The 18,952-nt window shown below is 35.0% G+C and overlaps 1 protein-coding gene across 1 annotated transcript; it reads right to left on the bottom strand.

The window, feature by feature from the left end:
• Positions 1 to 1,179: 1,179 nt before the first annotated feature.
• On the bottom strand, positions 1,180 to 12,439 carry LOC145770813 (uncharacterized). The gene is made up of 10 exons (XM_082582539.1): positions 12,363 to 12,439; positions 11,416 to 11,541; positions 10,526 to 10,724; positions 8,527 to 8,637; positions 7,274 to 7,474; positions 6,138 to 6,287; positions 4,957 to 5,116; positions 3,132 to 3,234; positions 2,563 to 2,674; positions 1,180 to 1,610 (listed from the first exon to the last, which is right to left on the bottom strand). The coding sequence occupies exons 1-10, from the start codon at positions 12,393 to 12,395 to the stop codon at positions 1,507 to 1,509; spliced, it is 1,299 nt and encodes a 432-aa protein (XP_082438665.1). The 5' UTR covers positions 12,396 to 12,439; the 3' UTR covers positions 1,180 to 1,506.
• Positions 12,440 to 18,952: the final 6,513 nt, after the last annotated feature.

Genomic DNA, 18,952 nt, shown 5'->3' with positions numbered 1-18,952 from the left:
GGGAGTCTTTTTGCTGATGCTCATGCTTCTCTTTGTACAGTGAATGTCCGTGTAGGCCTAAGTCTTGTTGATCAGGTAGAAAATCAACATTACAGAGTATTAGTTTTAGAATATAATTTTATCTTTAGCCTATTCAGGCAACCTACCTAATAAATCGCTTTTTTTTCATTATTCAGCAAAGCTAAGCAATTTTTTGGATACTCATCCTTGCCTTGACCGTTTTTTTAGTTGCAGTGCTATTAAGATAAGAGTTAAACTGACTGCTAAAGCGGTGGTCGAATAAATTTGTGGCTAGAATACGGTGCGATACTGATGAGCCCAGCCTCATGGGCGAAACACGTGTCTATCGCTGTCAATTCTTGCTACAAATCGCCTGCCGAGAAACATTCTATATTTTCATACCGATAGCAAGCATGTTTCGGCAGCGAATCAAGTTCTGTTCTGTACAATCGTATCAAAAAGTTTGTAGGCATAGTCTGCAGTAAAATGAGCAAGGAAATGTATAAAAGTTGTTATTTGATTTTATTTTAGTGGAAAAATCATTTTATTCAAAATTCAATTAAACGCAAATAAATGATTGTTCCAAATCTGTACTTATATACAACAAAGGCGTATCTTGGTGAGAACGAAATTACAAACTGGATATCAAGCCAAAAAAAACTAAACAAATGAAAAGTTTCTTTAAATCTTTATTTCATGTGAACTTCATGGCTTGCAAGTTTCAAGCCTGACTTAAGATCTGAAACTGTTATTTGTTAGATGTTTTATATTGTACAGTGAAGCCTACATTACAACTGATGTCGAATACTTTTTTGAAAGAATAACATAGAAGTATCGTATTGCGCTTACTCCATTATAATATTACAGAATGTTTAGTATATTGAAATGACTTAAATTGAACAAATACATAATATAGAGTGGACGAAAGAGAAGAAACCATTGATAAAAATTGTTTGGAAGTTCTCCTTTTTAATTAAAAAAGAAGCTATGAATGTCCGATGCTTACCAAAAAACTACTTAGCGAGAAACTAGATTCACGTGTGCCAAGTTCTTTCATACCTTGCTCTTTTATTTTGCAGAAAAATGTTTTTATGGAACTGGAACAACTTAACACTGTTAGGCACTGTGCAAGATCCAGCCAGTATTAATAAAGATATTGTTCTCTGAGCACAAATAACCAGGATAGACATTTATCGTGCACATCAGATGATCTCAGCCACTTTTTCACTCGTAAGTCAGAAAAGTAGCCTACATTTCCGCCACAGGTGAAGTGGCAGAGGGATAACAACAAGTGAAGCTTCCCGTAGGTCTAGGATGAGATTAAATTATGTGATAACAATTTATGATAGCATATGTTGATATTTTTGTGTAAATTACAGATGAAAGTGCTTTCTTTTGTCTTCAGGTGCAGGCATTAAAATACACGCTACCTTCATTTAGAATAATACATTCATTTCATAAACAAAACAGTTTTACGTGTGTTAAATGAATATCCTACAAAATCTGTTACCGAATTCTCCAAATAAAGTTAAAGAAAAATAGTGATATAAAAAACATAAAGCATATTTGTGGATGCGAGGGGAGGCTCTTGATCCTTCCTCTAGATGGTTCTGAAAATGAAATGTGCTTGTTTCATAAAACTATTTGATTAAACTAATTTACCAGGCTTTCATGATAGAATTAAAATACTATAGAGAAAGACAGAGTAAAACAGGCAATGTCGTATTCCTGTAAATTTGAGTTTTTATTGGATACAATTTAGCCCCCTTAAAAAGAGGCTTAGCCTACTCAGCATCTTCTTTAAATGAAATTCATCCAACAGTATTTGAATAAGATAATGATGAAGTCGTATTTACGATGATGAAAGTTACTGAGCCCTACTGATTTCAGTTACTGTTTATTTCATCATTCGATTGAATTTTAATTGAAAGGCTTCTGAGCCTATATTATATTCTATCATTGTTTAAAACACCTAGCAGACACGTGAACAGAGAAAATAAAGGTCAACTTTAAGTTTAATCCTAACGTTAACGTTGTGCGACTTTAACGTTTGTTTATAAGTGTTTTATTTAACTTGTTATCATACGTGTTTGTAAGAGCAACAATATTTCAACAAAAATGGCAGAAAAGATTAATGCTTTTGAAATGTGGTGCTTTCGTAGAATGCAACGCATTTCATGGCTGGCAAAGAAAACAAACAAAGAAATTCTACACCAAGTTAACCAAACCAGAATTCTGTTAAAAAGTATGAAAACCAGACAATATAAATTTCTCGGCCATGTAATAAGAAAGCAAAAACTGGAGCATCTCTCTTTAACTAGTAAAATTTTTGGAAAGCGGGCACCTGGCAGACAAACACATCTGGAACAATTTAACGACAAAACAGAAAAAATCATCCATGCAACATATAATAGGAACATTTGGTCTAATTATTCATCTGAGGCCGTCGATGCCTGGTTCAGGCAAGGCAATTGAAGAAGAAGAAGAGCAACAAACGTTTTTTTTTAAAGGTATTGTAGTTACGCAATTGATACAAGTATTTATCATCTAGCTTGAACTTACGATATCTCATCACAGCAATAGTGTCTCCTGAAGGAATAAAAATTTCTGAATTTCCATCTCCTTCAACGTCATATACAGCAGGAATTCCAATAGGAGCATCTGAAGCGTAAATCTAAAAAAAACAACGGTTATATTACAAATTACACCTCCATGCGAAATTGTATAAAACGTTAAATGTTCTCTACGCGCCTCCTTAAAAAATGTGGCTGAAGTAAATTAGTTTCCGTTCCTTTATAAAAAAAAAAAAACTGCAATCAAAAAGTAGAACTAGGCCAATGAAACTAATTTGAAATAATATTATAAGCAAGAACAGTTTTAATGTCCAGAATTATTAACAAAACCAAGGCGAAATAAAATAATCTTTAAGCATAAAAATCATTAGTTATTTGTACTTGACATTTTGTGGTTTTCAAATGTAGCCTATACAATACTGTACATGGAATTTCCGAAAATCGCTCGAGGAGCTATTAGAGTTTTTTTTCCCTTATTGAGTCCAGTAGTCATGCCTAATTCGTGCAGTTTACATTTCGTTTTATCTTTATATAGTGTAGCAATAAACATTATACAACCTCTTCCACTGTGTAATCCCAAATGAACGGGCTCCAGGAATCTGGAGACAAGGTGTAAACTTTTCCGTTATCTGCTCCTGATACAAGAATATGAGGTTTTCGTCTGAAAAGACAAGCATCATTTTTTAGAAAAAAAAGTTAAAATGCCAACAATTCAGCAGTTGATATTAAAGTCTGCTAATCATATAAACGGATTTGGAATAGATAGAGTTTCGTTTGGAGCATGATCGTTGTTTACTTCACAAATGTAGATACAATTTGCAGCTAAAACAGGTCGTTTTTTATTTACATTTGTGAAATAACTTGATTTGTTTTAGTTTTCATGTTTCAATTATTGTTTTAGTTCTTTGGGTTCATGGCACTTTTGTTGTGCTTTAAACATGGGTTTCGAATTCATGTCGAAAATATTCAACTTTGACTCTACAATCTCTTAGGACTTCATGATGTTCTTGACTCCATAACAATGCAAAGGCAATGCAAAAAAAATAACAACAAAAAATAACGCATGTTTTGTCATTAGAAAAACAAGACATTGAAATGAACGCAAAATATTCTAACGTAACAAGATAGCTCCAAACAGTTCAGCATTGTGGAGTTTCCTTCCGAATACAAGCCTCTGCTGAAAACAAATTGAGCTATAAAATCATCTCTAGTCCAAACGAATACCCTAGTTAGGCCATCTCTGTCAACGCTGCTGGCTGTTAACACCCAACATCTTCGCCATTTCATGAGTGTTTAATGATAATAAAGTCCTGTTGTATGAACTGTTGAAAGACGTTTTCCGAGAAAGCGAGAAGATAGTGGTATAGTAGAATTCGTCTAATTTATCATCGTTCAATTCTTCAGTTCGCCTTATTCGACACATTTTGTCAATTCTGGCAGGATTCCTATCTTTTGTATAAATTTCAGTTCGTTTAATTCGTCATCGTCTAATTCTCTTGATTCGTCACTTCTTTATATACCCGAGAAAAATTTTGTTCGACTAAATTGTCATTTGCATATTGGATTCATGCGTTCAAGTGTATGTGCTCAGATCGTTTGTTTGACATTGCTCTTCTGTAATTTCGCTTTAACACTAATCCTGAAATGAAACGTAGAAAATGCGATTTCAATTCGTATTGTCAACTGGGGAAGTTTGTTTTAAAGTTGAAATTCTTTAATTCACTTTTTATCTCTTATGTTGCTGCATTTAAATTTAACAGTTAAATCAATACCAAACTTATACGTTTTCTACTGTCTCACAATAGCTAAAAAGCATTGAACAAACTAAAATGAATGGGCTCTAAAACAGCCGTAGGCTCACTCCGGCCTGGGGTATGGGAAACGCTTAACACAACCCTGTTCATAACTTTGAGCTACTGTTAAAAAAATAAATTTATTTTATAATAACTTAACACTGCAATTGCGAATAGCCTTGGAGAACTAAAGCACAGCTTCATATAACCTATTTCATCATTTTGAATAATAGAAAGGTAGTCCTAGTGTGGATCCTAGTGGTATACTCTGTAAGATTCTTCCTTAATTTTACGAATAGTTTACAATTATTCTAATAAGACGAAACTAAATCATTATAATTACTTTTACCATGGCAAAAACGGTATAAAACCGTTGGAATTGCACATTTTAGAATTTGTTTTCAACAACGCTGATAAAATCGACATTTGAATATGATTTATTTCTGGTAGACAAACGCAAACATGATATTTCACACGATTGTTACGTACTCTTTATAGATAATACATAATACAGGTTTAAATCTGTCTGCATCTAAACTTCATGACCTATAGTGTCATATTTTTCTAACTAAAACACTTCGGTTACTCACGATGATTGAATATCTCTGGTAGCCACAAAAAATGGATATGCCGGACCAGGGGTTAGTGTTCTATATGTGGATGCTGTTAGAGGCCATTCATTAAGAATCCGTTTCCGCCATTCCCCGAATCCAAATCCAGATTTTGGAGCTTCAAATGCCAGTAAACGACCTAAGAAGTAATGGATCAAACAGTATTTAGATTCTTACCAGCGATTCAGTTCAAACTAGGATAAAAAAAACTTTTTGTTCAACCTGGTATTTAAGTTTTAACCGTCATTTGTGACGTCTTCCTTTATAATATTTCCCATTTCTGAAAACATGACAACGAAAAATTTGAAGCTTTTAAATTTGGTAGCCTATTTCAGAAAATTTGGTACTGCACCCAACAGTGCTTATTCTTTTACAGAACCAACAAAAGCCAAATTGGAAATAACTAATAGGACTAAAAATCAACAATCCATCAAGGTTTTTGACATAATTGCAAATAGGAAACAAGGAAAGACTCAGTTTAAGCTTAACACGACTATTTTTACATCAATCTTTTATACTGACATGTAGACTTAAAGTATAAGATTAATCAAGCAGAGTTCTTTGGCATTATGAGCTCAATTTTCTCAACATATTTTGTGATGGAATGTCAAGCTGATTGTGCATTCAGAGGACAGCGTACACAAATAAAAGCAAAAATCGTTTAATCATTGTGTGTATTTTAAAGCATTCCTACCAAAAAGTTGGTTAAAATTTATCCCATTCTCAGATAATTAGTGGCAGCTATGAGAAGACAAGTTTATTATGTGACTATATAGCTACGGCACTAATAATCATACGAGTTCGGTAGCACGGCCAGCTCCTTACCGGCACCTACACTACGCCCACTCAATTCATTCCAGTTTTGCTGGATGTGAGTGATGTTTTCAACATCTCCAGCTTCCCCATTCCCAAACTAAAACTACATACATGTTTGACGGCTAAGCACCCATTTTAACAGAAAGGCATCTCTTGCCTCTTGGTTATACCAAGTTACTACAAACTTTGGTTTAAAAGTAACTAAATGTTTAGAATTTCTGGAGGTTAGGAATTATTTCGTTCTGTCTTCATTCTTGGAGTGTATCGTTTCTAGTTAAAAAAATAACTGTATTAATCAAATAAATAAGCTTGTACTGTATACTCAGAATCCAACCCAAAATTACCAGGTCTCCCGGCAAAAGCAGCTACTGAAGTCAAAATTTCTTCAGAATTATCTCCATTCAAGTCGGAAATTTGTACGTTGACGTAAGCCTCGCCTCGAGCTATGATTGTTGATTTTATGTTGCTGGTTTGGGTCCAGTCGTTGTCTGAGTCTAAAAAACGTAAAATTTTGTACGTAAAAATAAATAAGATTGGTTGGTGGAGCAGCGTAATGAATTTATTATCAAGTTCAATGTGATGTTGAAAGTCTTTTTACTGGTCGTAAAATAAATTAAACAAGTGGATAAAAAATCGCTATCAAAACAGCGAACAATTTGAAATGGAAATGATGCGGCCCTATGCAGTGGCAAAGATAAAAATTAATATATGGCTCAAAACAACAAACAAATGCACACAGACGTGAAAAATGAAAACAAGTAAATATTATGAAAAGAGATTTGTAAGGTTTGATAAAATATGTGATATAGTGTGCCGGGTAGACGATTTTTCGAAAACCATCTGTTGTTAGTGGCGTTATGAAAACAGTAAAAAAATCTTAAAATCAGTAAAATCAAGGCACTTTTGGAACCTATATCGAAGGACTTCGCATTCTTGCTGGCATTGCATTACCAAAACTGGGAAGCTTAAGTAAACGTACAATTGAAAACATCTTCTCAGTCAGAAAGCAACGAAACGTTTCCCTATATATTTTTGGTCTTTTGCAACAATAAGAGCTAAAGCAAGTTTAGAGAAATAAAGCAGCAATATATAAACAGCTCCAGAAAAACACAGTATTAAAATTAAAGTTTCTTTAATGGAATGCTTTCTTCCTGAAGAAAATTTCTTTTCAAAAAAGTAAAACCACTAAGCCTATGTCGAAGCTGTGTTGGTCATACTCCATCTAAATTAGTAATTTGAGGATATTACATGCTCTTGTGGCACGATGAAGCATGCAAAAACCATTTTATTGTGTGCTCATAACTTATGCCCTTCCTACAAAGTGCGATCATTCAGTCAATCAATACTTTAAAACGAATGTACGTTAACTTCAAGAATCTAGGCTACAGTACAAGTTTAGAACACAAAGAGGCCATCAAACCTCCTTCCAAGATTAAGCAAACGCACCGTAGAAACCTCAACATTGCAAGTTCACACTCACCGTCCACCCAAAAGGCTGTAAGTGTGGCCGTTCGTCGACCGGCTACAATTATTAACATTCGTGATCCTAGACCTCTTCGCAATTTAACAGTCATGATTTTGAAATCCGTGCCACCAACATCAGCTGTTGAATTTGATATCTGATGAGCTATCCACGCCCCACTTTCTTTTCTTGGCTGAGAAAGCCAAACTAATGACGCTTCTGTAAACGAAATATCAAAGTTTTTAAGTAAACAAGTAAAGCAATAGATTACAGTACAGTATTTCAAAAACACCGCATCAAAATAACTTTATAACAAACCAAAGGCTCTTCGTCGTCACAGGCTCCAATTCGTGTCCGAGCATAGCTTTTGTCTTCAAATCAGATTTGGCTTTGGATGGTGATGTCAGAATGACATTGCTTTAACGTAACCACAAGAGTTATAGGCTAATATTATAGTGAAAAAATGATAAATTTGTTTGATACTAATTTTTGGTGCCGATATGCTGGACATTGAGCATTGATATAAAATTAAAAACAATGTAAATGATATAAAAACAGAGTTTATGAGCTGCATTCTTATTACCATTGAAATTATTTTACAAAATTACGTACGAATCAGCACCTCTAAAGCAGACACAAAGTATATTGAAGCAAAATAAAGTTTACTCGAGTATTGTACAACTATGGTTAGCTGTAAACTTTGGAAATTTTATACTATAGGCAGTTTGCAGTAAGGATGCGCATTGTCATGGTATATGAAACCTCAGGAAAGCAATTGTTTTTTTTCATATCTTTATCCTGCATTGCGGGAAAGCGGGCTTGAGCGCTATGCGTCGGTGTACGCCTTCCGACGTACACCTGACCCACGCTGCAGCCGACGGCAATGTCTGTTTCCGGTTGTCTACTCTACTTATGACTGAAATTTGGTACTACCCATTACTCGAAATCGATCACTGGGTAGAGGCAATTATCGTAAAGTTTCTTGCCCAGAGAAACAACAGCAATTGCGGGTGGCTGGAGTCGAACATGCAGGCTCTCGACTGCGAGCCCAACGCTCAGACTCTCTACGTTGCAGACTCTCTATGTTCACCACCTCATAAATGAAATTAACATTGCGACTATTGCTACAAAGAAATTCTGATTAGCATCCAGACGTTTTAGTGTAAAGCTTTGTTCTTCCGATATGACCAAGAAGAACTAGTGGGATATCTTCACGAATGCATACGTAATTTTTTCTTGAATCGTCAGTTATGAAGTCATAATTAACTCACTGTTGAGTGTTCCCTGCACGGTGATGCAATCTACTGCGCCATCTCTGTTCATGTCAACCCATTCAACATGTGAGAAACCGTAGTGCTTCCGTGAGTAAATAGGCGTTGGCACTGAAACGAAATCAAGAACAACAGTATCTGTAGAGCATACCAAACTTTTATTTCTTGCATAATTTTTACATTGTACAATAAGATTAAAACAGTGCAGCGACAGTACTGCCTGTATCATGATAAAAACATAAACTTGTAAACTTTTTCAACCATGCATCTAGCCTTTTTCAAGCATGTGAAAACTTACTTATATAACGTAGGTTACTTGTTGACGCCAATTTCAATGTTATTCCCCTCACGTATTTATTTAAATTTAAGAATTTCGGTTTAGAAACTCTGTTTCCTTTTCGTTTTTGATCCTATTGTGACGTTACAAAATGACCAGTAAAAATGTTTTATGACAGCTGGTCGAAAAGCGTCTTTTATCAATATAAATCGAAAAAAAAACAAGATTCGAATATTACAAGAAGATCTTGTTTCAAATATCTCGTTGTGTTTCAAAGCAAATGTACTGTAAGTTGACAAATCTTTACGTTACTTTACGGCTACTACCAAGGTGTTGCTATAGTGTGCCAAATTTTAAACTGATTATCCTAATTCGGTATTAAGCACGTCATAACGTCACGTTTTGTCGTTTTTACATTTTTCTAGACCTCTGCTATGTTTGGCATAGCCTACATTGTTTTCGTTGTGATGGTCAGAAATAAAAACAACGGCCTGAACTACTATGTTTACTAGGCCACCCTAAATTGCGAAAATAGAAAACTCACGTAAATGTTTATTGTCTAAACGTTGCACGAAACTTTTAGATGACTTGTTGGTAGCTTTATACTCGTTTCAACGAAAGATATCTTGATATAATTGATAACAAATAACAAAAATTCAAGTTCAAAAATCTATGTGTTTACACAAAATGCTAACTTGTCTTTCTTAGCACTAACAGACTGATTCAGATCTGGATAAAAAACGCTGAAATAGTAAACGCTAGAACTTGGTTAGTTAGGATCAATTAGCTTAATTGGTTAGCGCGTGACTTTGTGGACGAAAAAGCTTTAAGATTAAGCGGCGCTGGGTCGATTCTCGGGGTGTGCGCTTGAGCAATGCATTCTAAAGACTGCTCTCCATTCAGCGGCACCTAACGGATGGAATAATTCCCCGGCTAGAATATTTCAACAATCCGAAAATTCACTCTGTCAATCTCGGTAACGGGTCCTGTGCCAAAATCTTCAACAAAAATGCGAAACTACCAGAAATAATCTGTCAAGGCTTTGTCAGTCCGAGGATAAAGATTTAAAACCAAACACAACTGCAAAACGTGCAATATTTAATTAAATGCGTTTAAATTGAAACAAAGCCAAATCGCAATAACTGCATATTCATCCTAAGCTAGATGCAATCAGATCCCTATTTTAATTACTTCGCTTTTTAATGATGAAAAACGCGTTGTTGCATAATTGGTTTGTGTCAGCTCAAAAAAAATAACGTCACTACTGAAGTTCATTTTGTTTCGTTGTAATTTATTAGAGATAGCAAGAATTAACTCATAGCATGCTTAGTCAAGAAAAGTCTTATAGTCTGCTTTGTAAAGCGTTGAAGAGAAATGAATATATCTGTGATAGATACAACGTTATACAAAAGCACACTTTATTATTATAGCTATTAAGATTAACCACAACCCAATAGAAGACTATTCAATTTGTGCAAAAAAAGTTACACAGCAACAGATATGTGAATTCATGCGGTGTAGAATGTAAAGTGTAAACATATTATGCTTCCAAACAAGCCTAAAATTCTAAAAATTGCTGCAAAGCTTGATAACCTGGCCGATATGTTAATGGATCAAGACTTCTATTGGCTGAAAAAATTGAACTTTAAAAAAAGTTTGTTTAAGCAAAAAAACGACATCTTTTCAATATAATATAACATCATTAATTCTAACGTAGCCTACCCCAAGGGCTATGCGTCATATCCATCAGATAAATTCCCCCTTCGCTGTTTGGAAATCCACTGCTGGGTCCGAATGATCCTGTGGCTATCCACCATACATAAGGCGGTTGTTGGTCTATCGTGTTGTCCGGAAGTATCCCGACTGAATTAGGCATGACCATCGATGAATAGTCGGTTACAATCTGCTGGGAAGCCATTTTCTAAACAAAATTAATCTATGCCTTAATCAGTGCTATGTATGAAAAAACAGTGTTTTTTCAGCTGTGCATTGAGTCAGGGGCGGAGCCACGGGGCGCTTGGGAGGCAATCGCCCTCTTAAAAATGTTGTGATACTATTCCGTTTTAATGCCATGGTAGTTCATGTTGAATGATGTTTGTCCTTCTAACAGTTCCTTTTGGCCTCCTAAAAATTTCTTTCTAGCTACTCTACCGCATTGAGTAGGCCTAATAACATAAAAAGCTATTAGGCTAACAACAGCAACGTTTCAAAGTGAGAAAAATTGATAATTCTAAAATATCATTTAAGTGCCATTGTTTTTTAAGATAAATCTAAGTCCACCATTTGTTAACCATAATAACGACATAAAGCTATAGCCTAAAAAAAAAAATATATATAGCCTAATATGTTTTAACCTTTAAACAAACTGAAGGTGACCTGCAATGTGATATTATCGTAGAAAAGTTCGTGTTGCCATCCAACGGGTCCGCTTTCTTACGATAGCATTCTTGAATTCTACTGATTTTTTTTCATATATAGTCTATTTCTACAGAGATCATCTTCAGACCGGAGACTATATATCATAATATATTAGAGTCAGTATTAGAGTAATTAATCATTCTAGATTAACTGGATCGCAATCGAAATAAACAAGTGGGCTATGATGATGTTACCTTCGGGGTATTGACTTTGTCGGTAAGGTCCGGTATTCGGCGAATTTCACTTCTGGGCAGATATGACAAAAAAATCATGTCAAAAACAGGGATAACTTGGCTGCCGAGTTCTGGGTTTTTGACCAACTGAAAAACAGCAAAATGGCTTGGTTGTTTTAGTAATAATTTAAACTTTAAGATAAAGATGACATAATGCAAACCTTGATTTTTTATTTGTTGAAGATTTTTCATTATTACTGCAGTTATTTTTATTGATCACACAAGCATGTAATTTCTTGTTTAGTTATCCAGTAATATATAAACAGCTCCAGAAAGACACAGTATTAAAATTAAAGTTTCTTTAATGGAATGCTTTCCTCCTGGAGAAAATTTCTTTTCAAAAAAGTAAAACCACAATGCCTATGTCGAAGCTATCTTGGTCGTACTCCATCTGCAGTAGCCTATAGTGATGCGAGGATAAAAGACGCACCCAAGTGCATGCTGATGTGGCACGAAGAAACAAGCAAAAACCATTTTACTGTGTGCCCATAACTTAGTCAAAAACAGGGATAACTTGACTGCCGAGTTCTGGGTTTTTGACCAACTGAAAAACAGCAAAAAGGCTTGGTTGTTTTAGTAATATTTAAACGTTAAGATAAAGATGACATAATGCAAACCTTGATTTCTTATTCGTTGAAGATTTTTCATTATTATGGCAGTTATTTTTATTGATCACACAAGCATGTAATTTCTTGTTTAGTTATCCAGTAAGTAAAATTAAGTTACACTGGCCAGAGATGGAAGAGTGATAAACTATCTTTCTAATCATTAGAATCTAATGTCATACATCGATTTGAAGATGTACCGTACTGAATGAGTGGTTAAAATTTAAACAATAGGCTAAATACACTAGTTATTATGGTACAAAAATGTTTTAAGTTTAAAATAGCTTACAAACTGGTACATACCCGAACGGATATTGGTCTCATGTCCAACTTCATTTCATACAATCTCTTTGCCGTGTAGGATACTTTGCTTGGAAAGGTCTTCTGGGCTATGGTCTGTTGAAAAATTGCCCACCAGAAAAGCAAGAAAACGGAACTCCATTTATCAAATGCTTTAGTCCGGTAAATCATCATTTTTATCTCATACCAACATAAAAGAATTATTTAATCTGTCTAAATCCAATAAACAATAATATACAAAACAGCTTTGTTGATCTGATGGCATATAGGTTACAATAGCCTACTATTAACTGATGCATATACTGTACGCTACTATAAGCTATTTTGAGGTGAGTTAAAACTGCAATTCTTAAATAACGACAATTTGTTTTACAGCTCAAACGTTTCGCTGGCTTGATTGCACTATGCTCGTCAGAGTACTGCATTTCTCAAATTTTCACAATTTTTATTGGTAAACTGCTCAATTGATTAGTCTCAAAACAATTTACGAATCAGCCAGCCTTGGTTGAAATTAAGCAATGTTTTTTTCTCAAGTTCAAATCACTCAAGGATAATTCACATGCTTTACCACTTGCTGAAAGTGTTTTGAAACATTGATGTGACGACCATCAAGCAAGTTTATAGTTCTTTACAAACTAGCAGGGCATGTTTAAAGCGAACATAAATTAGCCCGAGGCGTTGTTTTGTGTGATCAAAACGTAGCCACTCCAATGAAATGCTAACGTTATGTCGATGGTACGTCAGGGCTATAATGTTTAACTACATCAAAGATTCAAGATCTGTCTACTGCAAAATGCTTTGTCATTACTGTACTAGCGCAAGTTTTTGCTGACATCAAAACTCGAAATAACAACTAAAAATAAAAATTGACTATACAGTAATGTCAACAAAAGTTAGACTAAACGGTTTAATATTTCTAAGATATTTTTCCTATCAAAGATGAGCCTTTTAGACGCCGTATCGCAACTGCTAGATATGAAAATATTTCCTTTGATAGCAACGCACAATTGTACAGTAGGTATTTTAATTGTTTTTTCTGTTAGCCTAGTTATTTTCTGCTCAGATTTTCTGACTTTTACATTAATTTTCTTTTCCGTCTTTAATTTTTTTTAAACGAGAATTTTAACGTGTTTAAGTTGGTATGCCAAAAACACAGCATAACCAAGCTTTGCGTGAGACGTGTAGCTTACCAAGCACCTTTTCACCTGAAAACGTCCCTAATTTCAAATACATAACCCAACCAGGTGACGTTTTTTATGCTTTTAATACAAAACAAAAATTTGAAAACTAAAACTAATATTAACTCTTTCAGTGCCACGCTTTTTTTGATAAAATTTTCAGGATTTAGTTTGAGCAAAGGCTTTGATTTTGAACAGCTGTATTTTGAGAACCGTAACTGCTAGAAAAACAATCAAAACATGAAAGTTGTTGCATTTTCAACAGTCTTTTACAGTATGTTTACAAATTTTGTGTATTTTTTTTTTAAAATGCCTTAAATGACTAAAATTTCTGACAAACTACAAAAATTCTGTGTTTTTTTGACTTTTTTTCGCTTCCGTTTAGATATTGGAAAAAAATTTTCAAACTGCGAAAAACTTCACCGGTAGATGTCAGGCAAGTACTACGCTTGCCGCACAAAGGTTGTCACGGAGATGTTGATGCGTTATGCGAGGAAAGAACTGGATAAGCTTCACTTTGCACAAAAAATGACAGTTTTTTACAAAAAATGACAGTTTTTTGTAAATAATTGATGATTGCAGAAAAAATTTAAATACAAACCTAGTAATTTCTTTCCACTTTTAGACAATACAAGTCTTCCTCTTTCTAAAACAGTTAGATTCATGCAGTTTGGAAAACAATAAGACCAGATTTATCTATTTATCAAATGACATCAAAATTTTTGTTTTTACTACGTGATTTCACGTAGTAGGCACTGGCAGTGTTAATAAATAAATTCAAAGATACCGTTTCTATTTCTGTCACATTTAATTTATACCTATCTCCTATTCATGCTTTGTGCAACACTTTCCGAAAATTGCTTCATTTCAGGGAAAAACATAACCTTCTGTGTCACTGCTGTATTGGTTCTCACAATTGAACGTTGATCACGTTTTGGATTTGAATTGAAGTTCCTGTTCTCTTTGAACTGATTCATTAATCTAATTCTTTGGTGATATTCCAGAAAGCTCTTCACTGTGCACTGCATGTACTCACGACTTATTGATGATCATATTTATTTCATTTTTCAAGTAGGTTCGTAGTCGCACAGCAAAAGAAACTCTTCAACCTCCGCGCCTAGTGGCGTAAGCCGGAGGCTATCCGCATTAAAAATTTTTTTTTTTAAATTAAGTTCGCATCAAACATTTTGGCTGTTTATAGGGTTGCAGCTGTAGAAAAGCTCCAAAATCATCAGAAAGATATTAAAAGCGAAAGTCATCGTCCAACATTCCCAACTCATCCATGTGGTGAGCTTGGGGCACTCTATTGATTTGTAGTAGGGCTGTCGGATTTGGTATGATATTAAGCCATTTGCCAATGAGTTGGCCATAAACAACTAGATGTTTCAAATTTAGGCGAATATGTCCACTTTTTCCAATTGGGTCTAGTTTGCCATTTGTCAAACTGGGCCATTAACATAGTAATTTTCGGTTTTCTGCTAAAGTATGCCTTTGATTCTGTTTTTAATATTAGCCTACTGTAATTCTCAGCATATTCATTTCCCTAATAGTTTTCTGCTGATTTTAATCAAGAACACGTTCCAATAAAGCACACCACTGTTTTCTTGATCCAGATCAGGGGTGTGCAACCTTTGTTACAGGAGGGCCAGATATAAATAATTGGGTGAAACCGCGGGCCGCACGTTTATTTAGCATATGATTTCTAGTAGTTGCAGGAACAAAAGAGTAGTTTTTCTTGTTATTCATGTTATTCTTATATTAGGGGTTATCTCCTTTCAGAAATAATAAGTTAGGACGCATAAATTTCTGAAGAAAACTGCTATTCAAATTTATTGTCACACTGTCTTTAAACGAGCTCTGTGAGAAGTTTGCAGCTGGCTTCTTTTCCTGACGGCTCTTTTCAAATTTACTTTAATGGAAGTGATCGCAATTCGAAGTCTATTTTCCATGTGTTGGTCTGTCAGAACCGATCAATAGGGAGATTTCATGACGCCCGTTTTAGAAAAAAATGTTAGCACAAATACGTTGAGCCAAAAAGTGCCATTTTTGAAGCCATGGATTTTTGAAATGTGGAAAGTCATCTTAGTTGAAATGTTTTCGGTAAAAATCGCCAAGATTCATTTTTAAATATTTTTCTTTCAAATCCTTTTTCTCTTGAAGATCAATCAGTTCAAGTTGGATATCAGCTGGTGCTTTGTCAATGTCCGTGTTGAATGGCGAAGAGAATATATCAAACAAATGTTCATGAGATTTGAAGTCCTTGAAACGAGCCAAAAATTCATACAACAATTTTTCAAATTTAGTTTTCTTCTCCGGATGCATTCCATAGTCTCTCAAAGTTGGAAAGTGGAAAAGATGTCATGTCTGTATGTGAGCTTTCCAAAGTCGTACTTTCTTCATAAAGCCTTTTATGTGACCATACATTTTTAGAAATAATTGATTAAACTACCATTCAACGTTTTATAGGCAGAGAAAACTTTTTCTCGAACTGTAGAAAATTTCATGATCAGATCACCGCTACAATGCGTGATGGAAAGCTACAGATAAATCTGCATCTGGCATTACAGAGTGCAAAAAACAGTGTTGCAGAACGCGTTTTCGAATATTAAATTCTCATCAGTGCAACTACGTTTCTGAACGCAATAACAACGGTTAACTTTAAACTCAATACAATACATTACAAACATTATAAGGACATATTCTCAGTGTTCAATTGAATATAAATAAATCCAGAGACATCAGAATAGAAAATTAAATACAGTGCATTGGCGGTGGCCGGTGGGAGACTTCTAAAATGATTAACAGAAGGTGCGAAATCTACAATATTCCACTCCACAATGAATTGTTCAAACGTACCAGACTAAACTAAATTACCGTATAAACATGTTTCGCGGGCCGCACACAATTCAAAATTGGCACATCTTCGCGGGCCACATAATTTTTCTTCGCGGGCCGCACGTTGCACACCCCTGATCCAGATCACATAACACTACATTACCTACTACATTTTTAAAACACATTTTAGAATTCATTTTGATAAATCAATCAGATAGCATATAACGAGGAAGAACTTATAAAAATTTATAAAATGATGAAAATACACAAATACTGTATATCTTGTCACGCACAATAACCACCAGTATCAGAGCTACAGTAAAGCTTTCTGCAATAACGATGGATGAAATCGTCAGTCAACATTAATCAGAAAGGAATTAAAAAAGGGCTACTCTTTGGCTCTACACTGTGCAAAAAATATAGCGACTCTGATTTCAATCACAAGAAGACCAAATAAGCAAAAAAAGTTGGTTGGTTTGACTATTTATCTTCGTGTTGACAAAGTCTTGATAGGTTATTCCTGGCAGTTTTGCATACTTGCAGAGACTTTTGACGTAAGGCCAAACACAGACATTGACAGAGTGAAGTTTCCAATTATTGTTGAAGTGTTGCTGTCTTTAAATTATTCCATCCACTTGGTGGCGCTGAATGGAAAGCACTCCTAAAATGGATTGCTCAAGCGCACACCCCGAAATTCGAACCAGCGCTCTTGGGGTTTCTTCGAGTAAAAGTGAGGAGCTTAACCACTCAGTTAATGGAGCGAACCGTTAGCAGGCGAAGGAGCGTACCTTGTTGCTTTAACCATGGCATGGTGACCTTGGTGAGCATCGATATTCATAGCGTTGTTTCTGGTTTCATCTGTGTCCAAATACGGAAAGCCCTTGAAAACTGCATGTCAATTGGCACGTAACATTTCACAAACTATTTTTAGCTGCTCTCAATGAAGCAGGTTCATGCAGCATGCATATGATACTTTGCATTCAACCAGTCTTCTCTTCTTTTTTCAAAACCAATGCGTACAGTTGTATTTTTTTAATTTTGTGCGATCTTTAGTATAGGCTACAGCAGTGGTTCCCAACCTTTTTGTTGTCACGGACCCCTTTAGACAAATTATTAATTCTGCGGACCCCCACCTAAATTTTGCCTGAAACTCAATTAACATACTATTGACTATTGTAATGCTACTCAACTACTGTACTGTGTCATATTGCATTGCCGCTATGACTCCTGCGGCAAATATCAGGACAGTTGCTCAAATAAGAAAATGAATGAATTGTTCAAGATAAGAAATGTCAACAGTATTTGAATATTAAGGTGACCAGGGGCGCCGGAACGATTTTTGACTGGGGGGCAGGATTATGAAAAAAGAGCACTTTTTTTAAGTTTTAAGATAAGATATAGCGATAATGCTGGGCAGTTTGTTAATCGTTTTTCGCCTATTAGCCATATAATCGAAATGTGAGACAGGTGAAGATAAATGAATAAAATATATTGAAATAGCTTGAACAAGAAGAAACGAAAGATAAATTTCACTTTCATTGCGTCACAATCTGCTGCAAAGTATAAAATATGTCCACGGGATAACTTGTAGGCAGTGATGTACGCGCATACAAAAAAAATTGACGCCGTCAGCGTAAACGCAAACGTTCGAAAAATCATACGCCGTATGCGTCAACGTAACTTGTAAAAAAAGTTGGCGGCGTCAGCGTCAGCGCATACACTAGCGCAAACTAAATTTGTTTGCTAGGTGCCAATATTCACACGGTATAAATCACCAGAAACAGACAAGTCTTATTTTGAATTTCCACGAAGAAACACAAGCATCCATAGCCGTACGAGACCAAACCATTTTGGGGGGGCAGAACGTAAATTTGCCCAAATCTGCACGCTTTTATAGAAATTGCCCAAATATGATGTATGCGATGCATGATAACAGTGAAAAACTAACATAACAAGATCACCAGCTAGCTAAAATTTCTTACCAAATTAATCAAGATAGAACAACTGAATTCATCTTTGAAGATACGCATGCAGCTTGCCACCATTTTTTGCAACCAGAAAAAGCAGGTCAAGTTAATGCAAACAACTGGATCTGTCTCCACAGAACAGAAGTCAAGATATTAATGAAAAAAAGTGGAGCTGCCATGTTTCACACAAGATCTTGCAAAGCAAATATTTTGCCAGCTTGCATGGCAGATTTTGAGTTTGGAAAGCTTTGAAATAAATGAATATATTATGATTGGTTTGAGATTATATATTTCAGCAGTAGCATTTTAAATATTGGTGAAATTAACATGACACAGTTGCATAAACAAACTAAATATTTTTTTTTTATTTTGGGGCGCAACTGCATCATTTTAATTTGGGTAGTTTTATAAAAGTAACCAAACAAAGCTAAGCAACACCGCAACATTAGGCTAACATTCCATTTAACAGGTAGCCTATAACATTTTTTTGTTAAATGTTATGGTGTTGCTTATAGTTACGTCCGTTTATGGTTGAAAAAGTACTGTAACCTCTCCACCCGAATTGTTTTATAAAAGTATTCACCAGATTTATATTCAATTCAATTTTCAATTC

Source organism: Aplidium turbinatum, chromosome 5 (genome assembly GCF_918807975.1).
Source record: "Aplidium turbinatum chromosome 5, kaAplTurb1.1, whole genome shotgun sequence".
Taxonomy (NCBI): domain Eukaryota; kingdom Metazoa; phylum Chordata; class Ascidiacea; order Aplousobranchia; family Polyclinidae; genus Aplidium; species Aplidium turbinatum.
Note: the sequence above shows the minus strand (reverse complement) of the source record. Positions and strands in the feature narration are given on the sequence as shown.

Bases quoted from the DNA above. Each gene is read 5' to 3' on its own strand.
- LOC145770813 (XM_082582539.1), bottom strand. From the start codon at position 12,395: ATGAAGTTGGACATGAGACCAATATCCGTTCGG. The intron at 5,117-6,137 runs GTAATTTTGGGT...ATTACTTCTTAG, and splicing joins TGCTTTTGCCGGGAGACCTG to GTCGTTTACTGGCATTTGAA. The intron at 2,675-3,131 runs GTTGTATAATGT...TGTTTTTTTTAG, and splicing joins GGGATTACACAGTGGAAGAG to ATTTACGCTTCAGATGCTCC.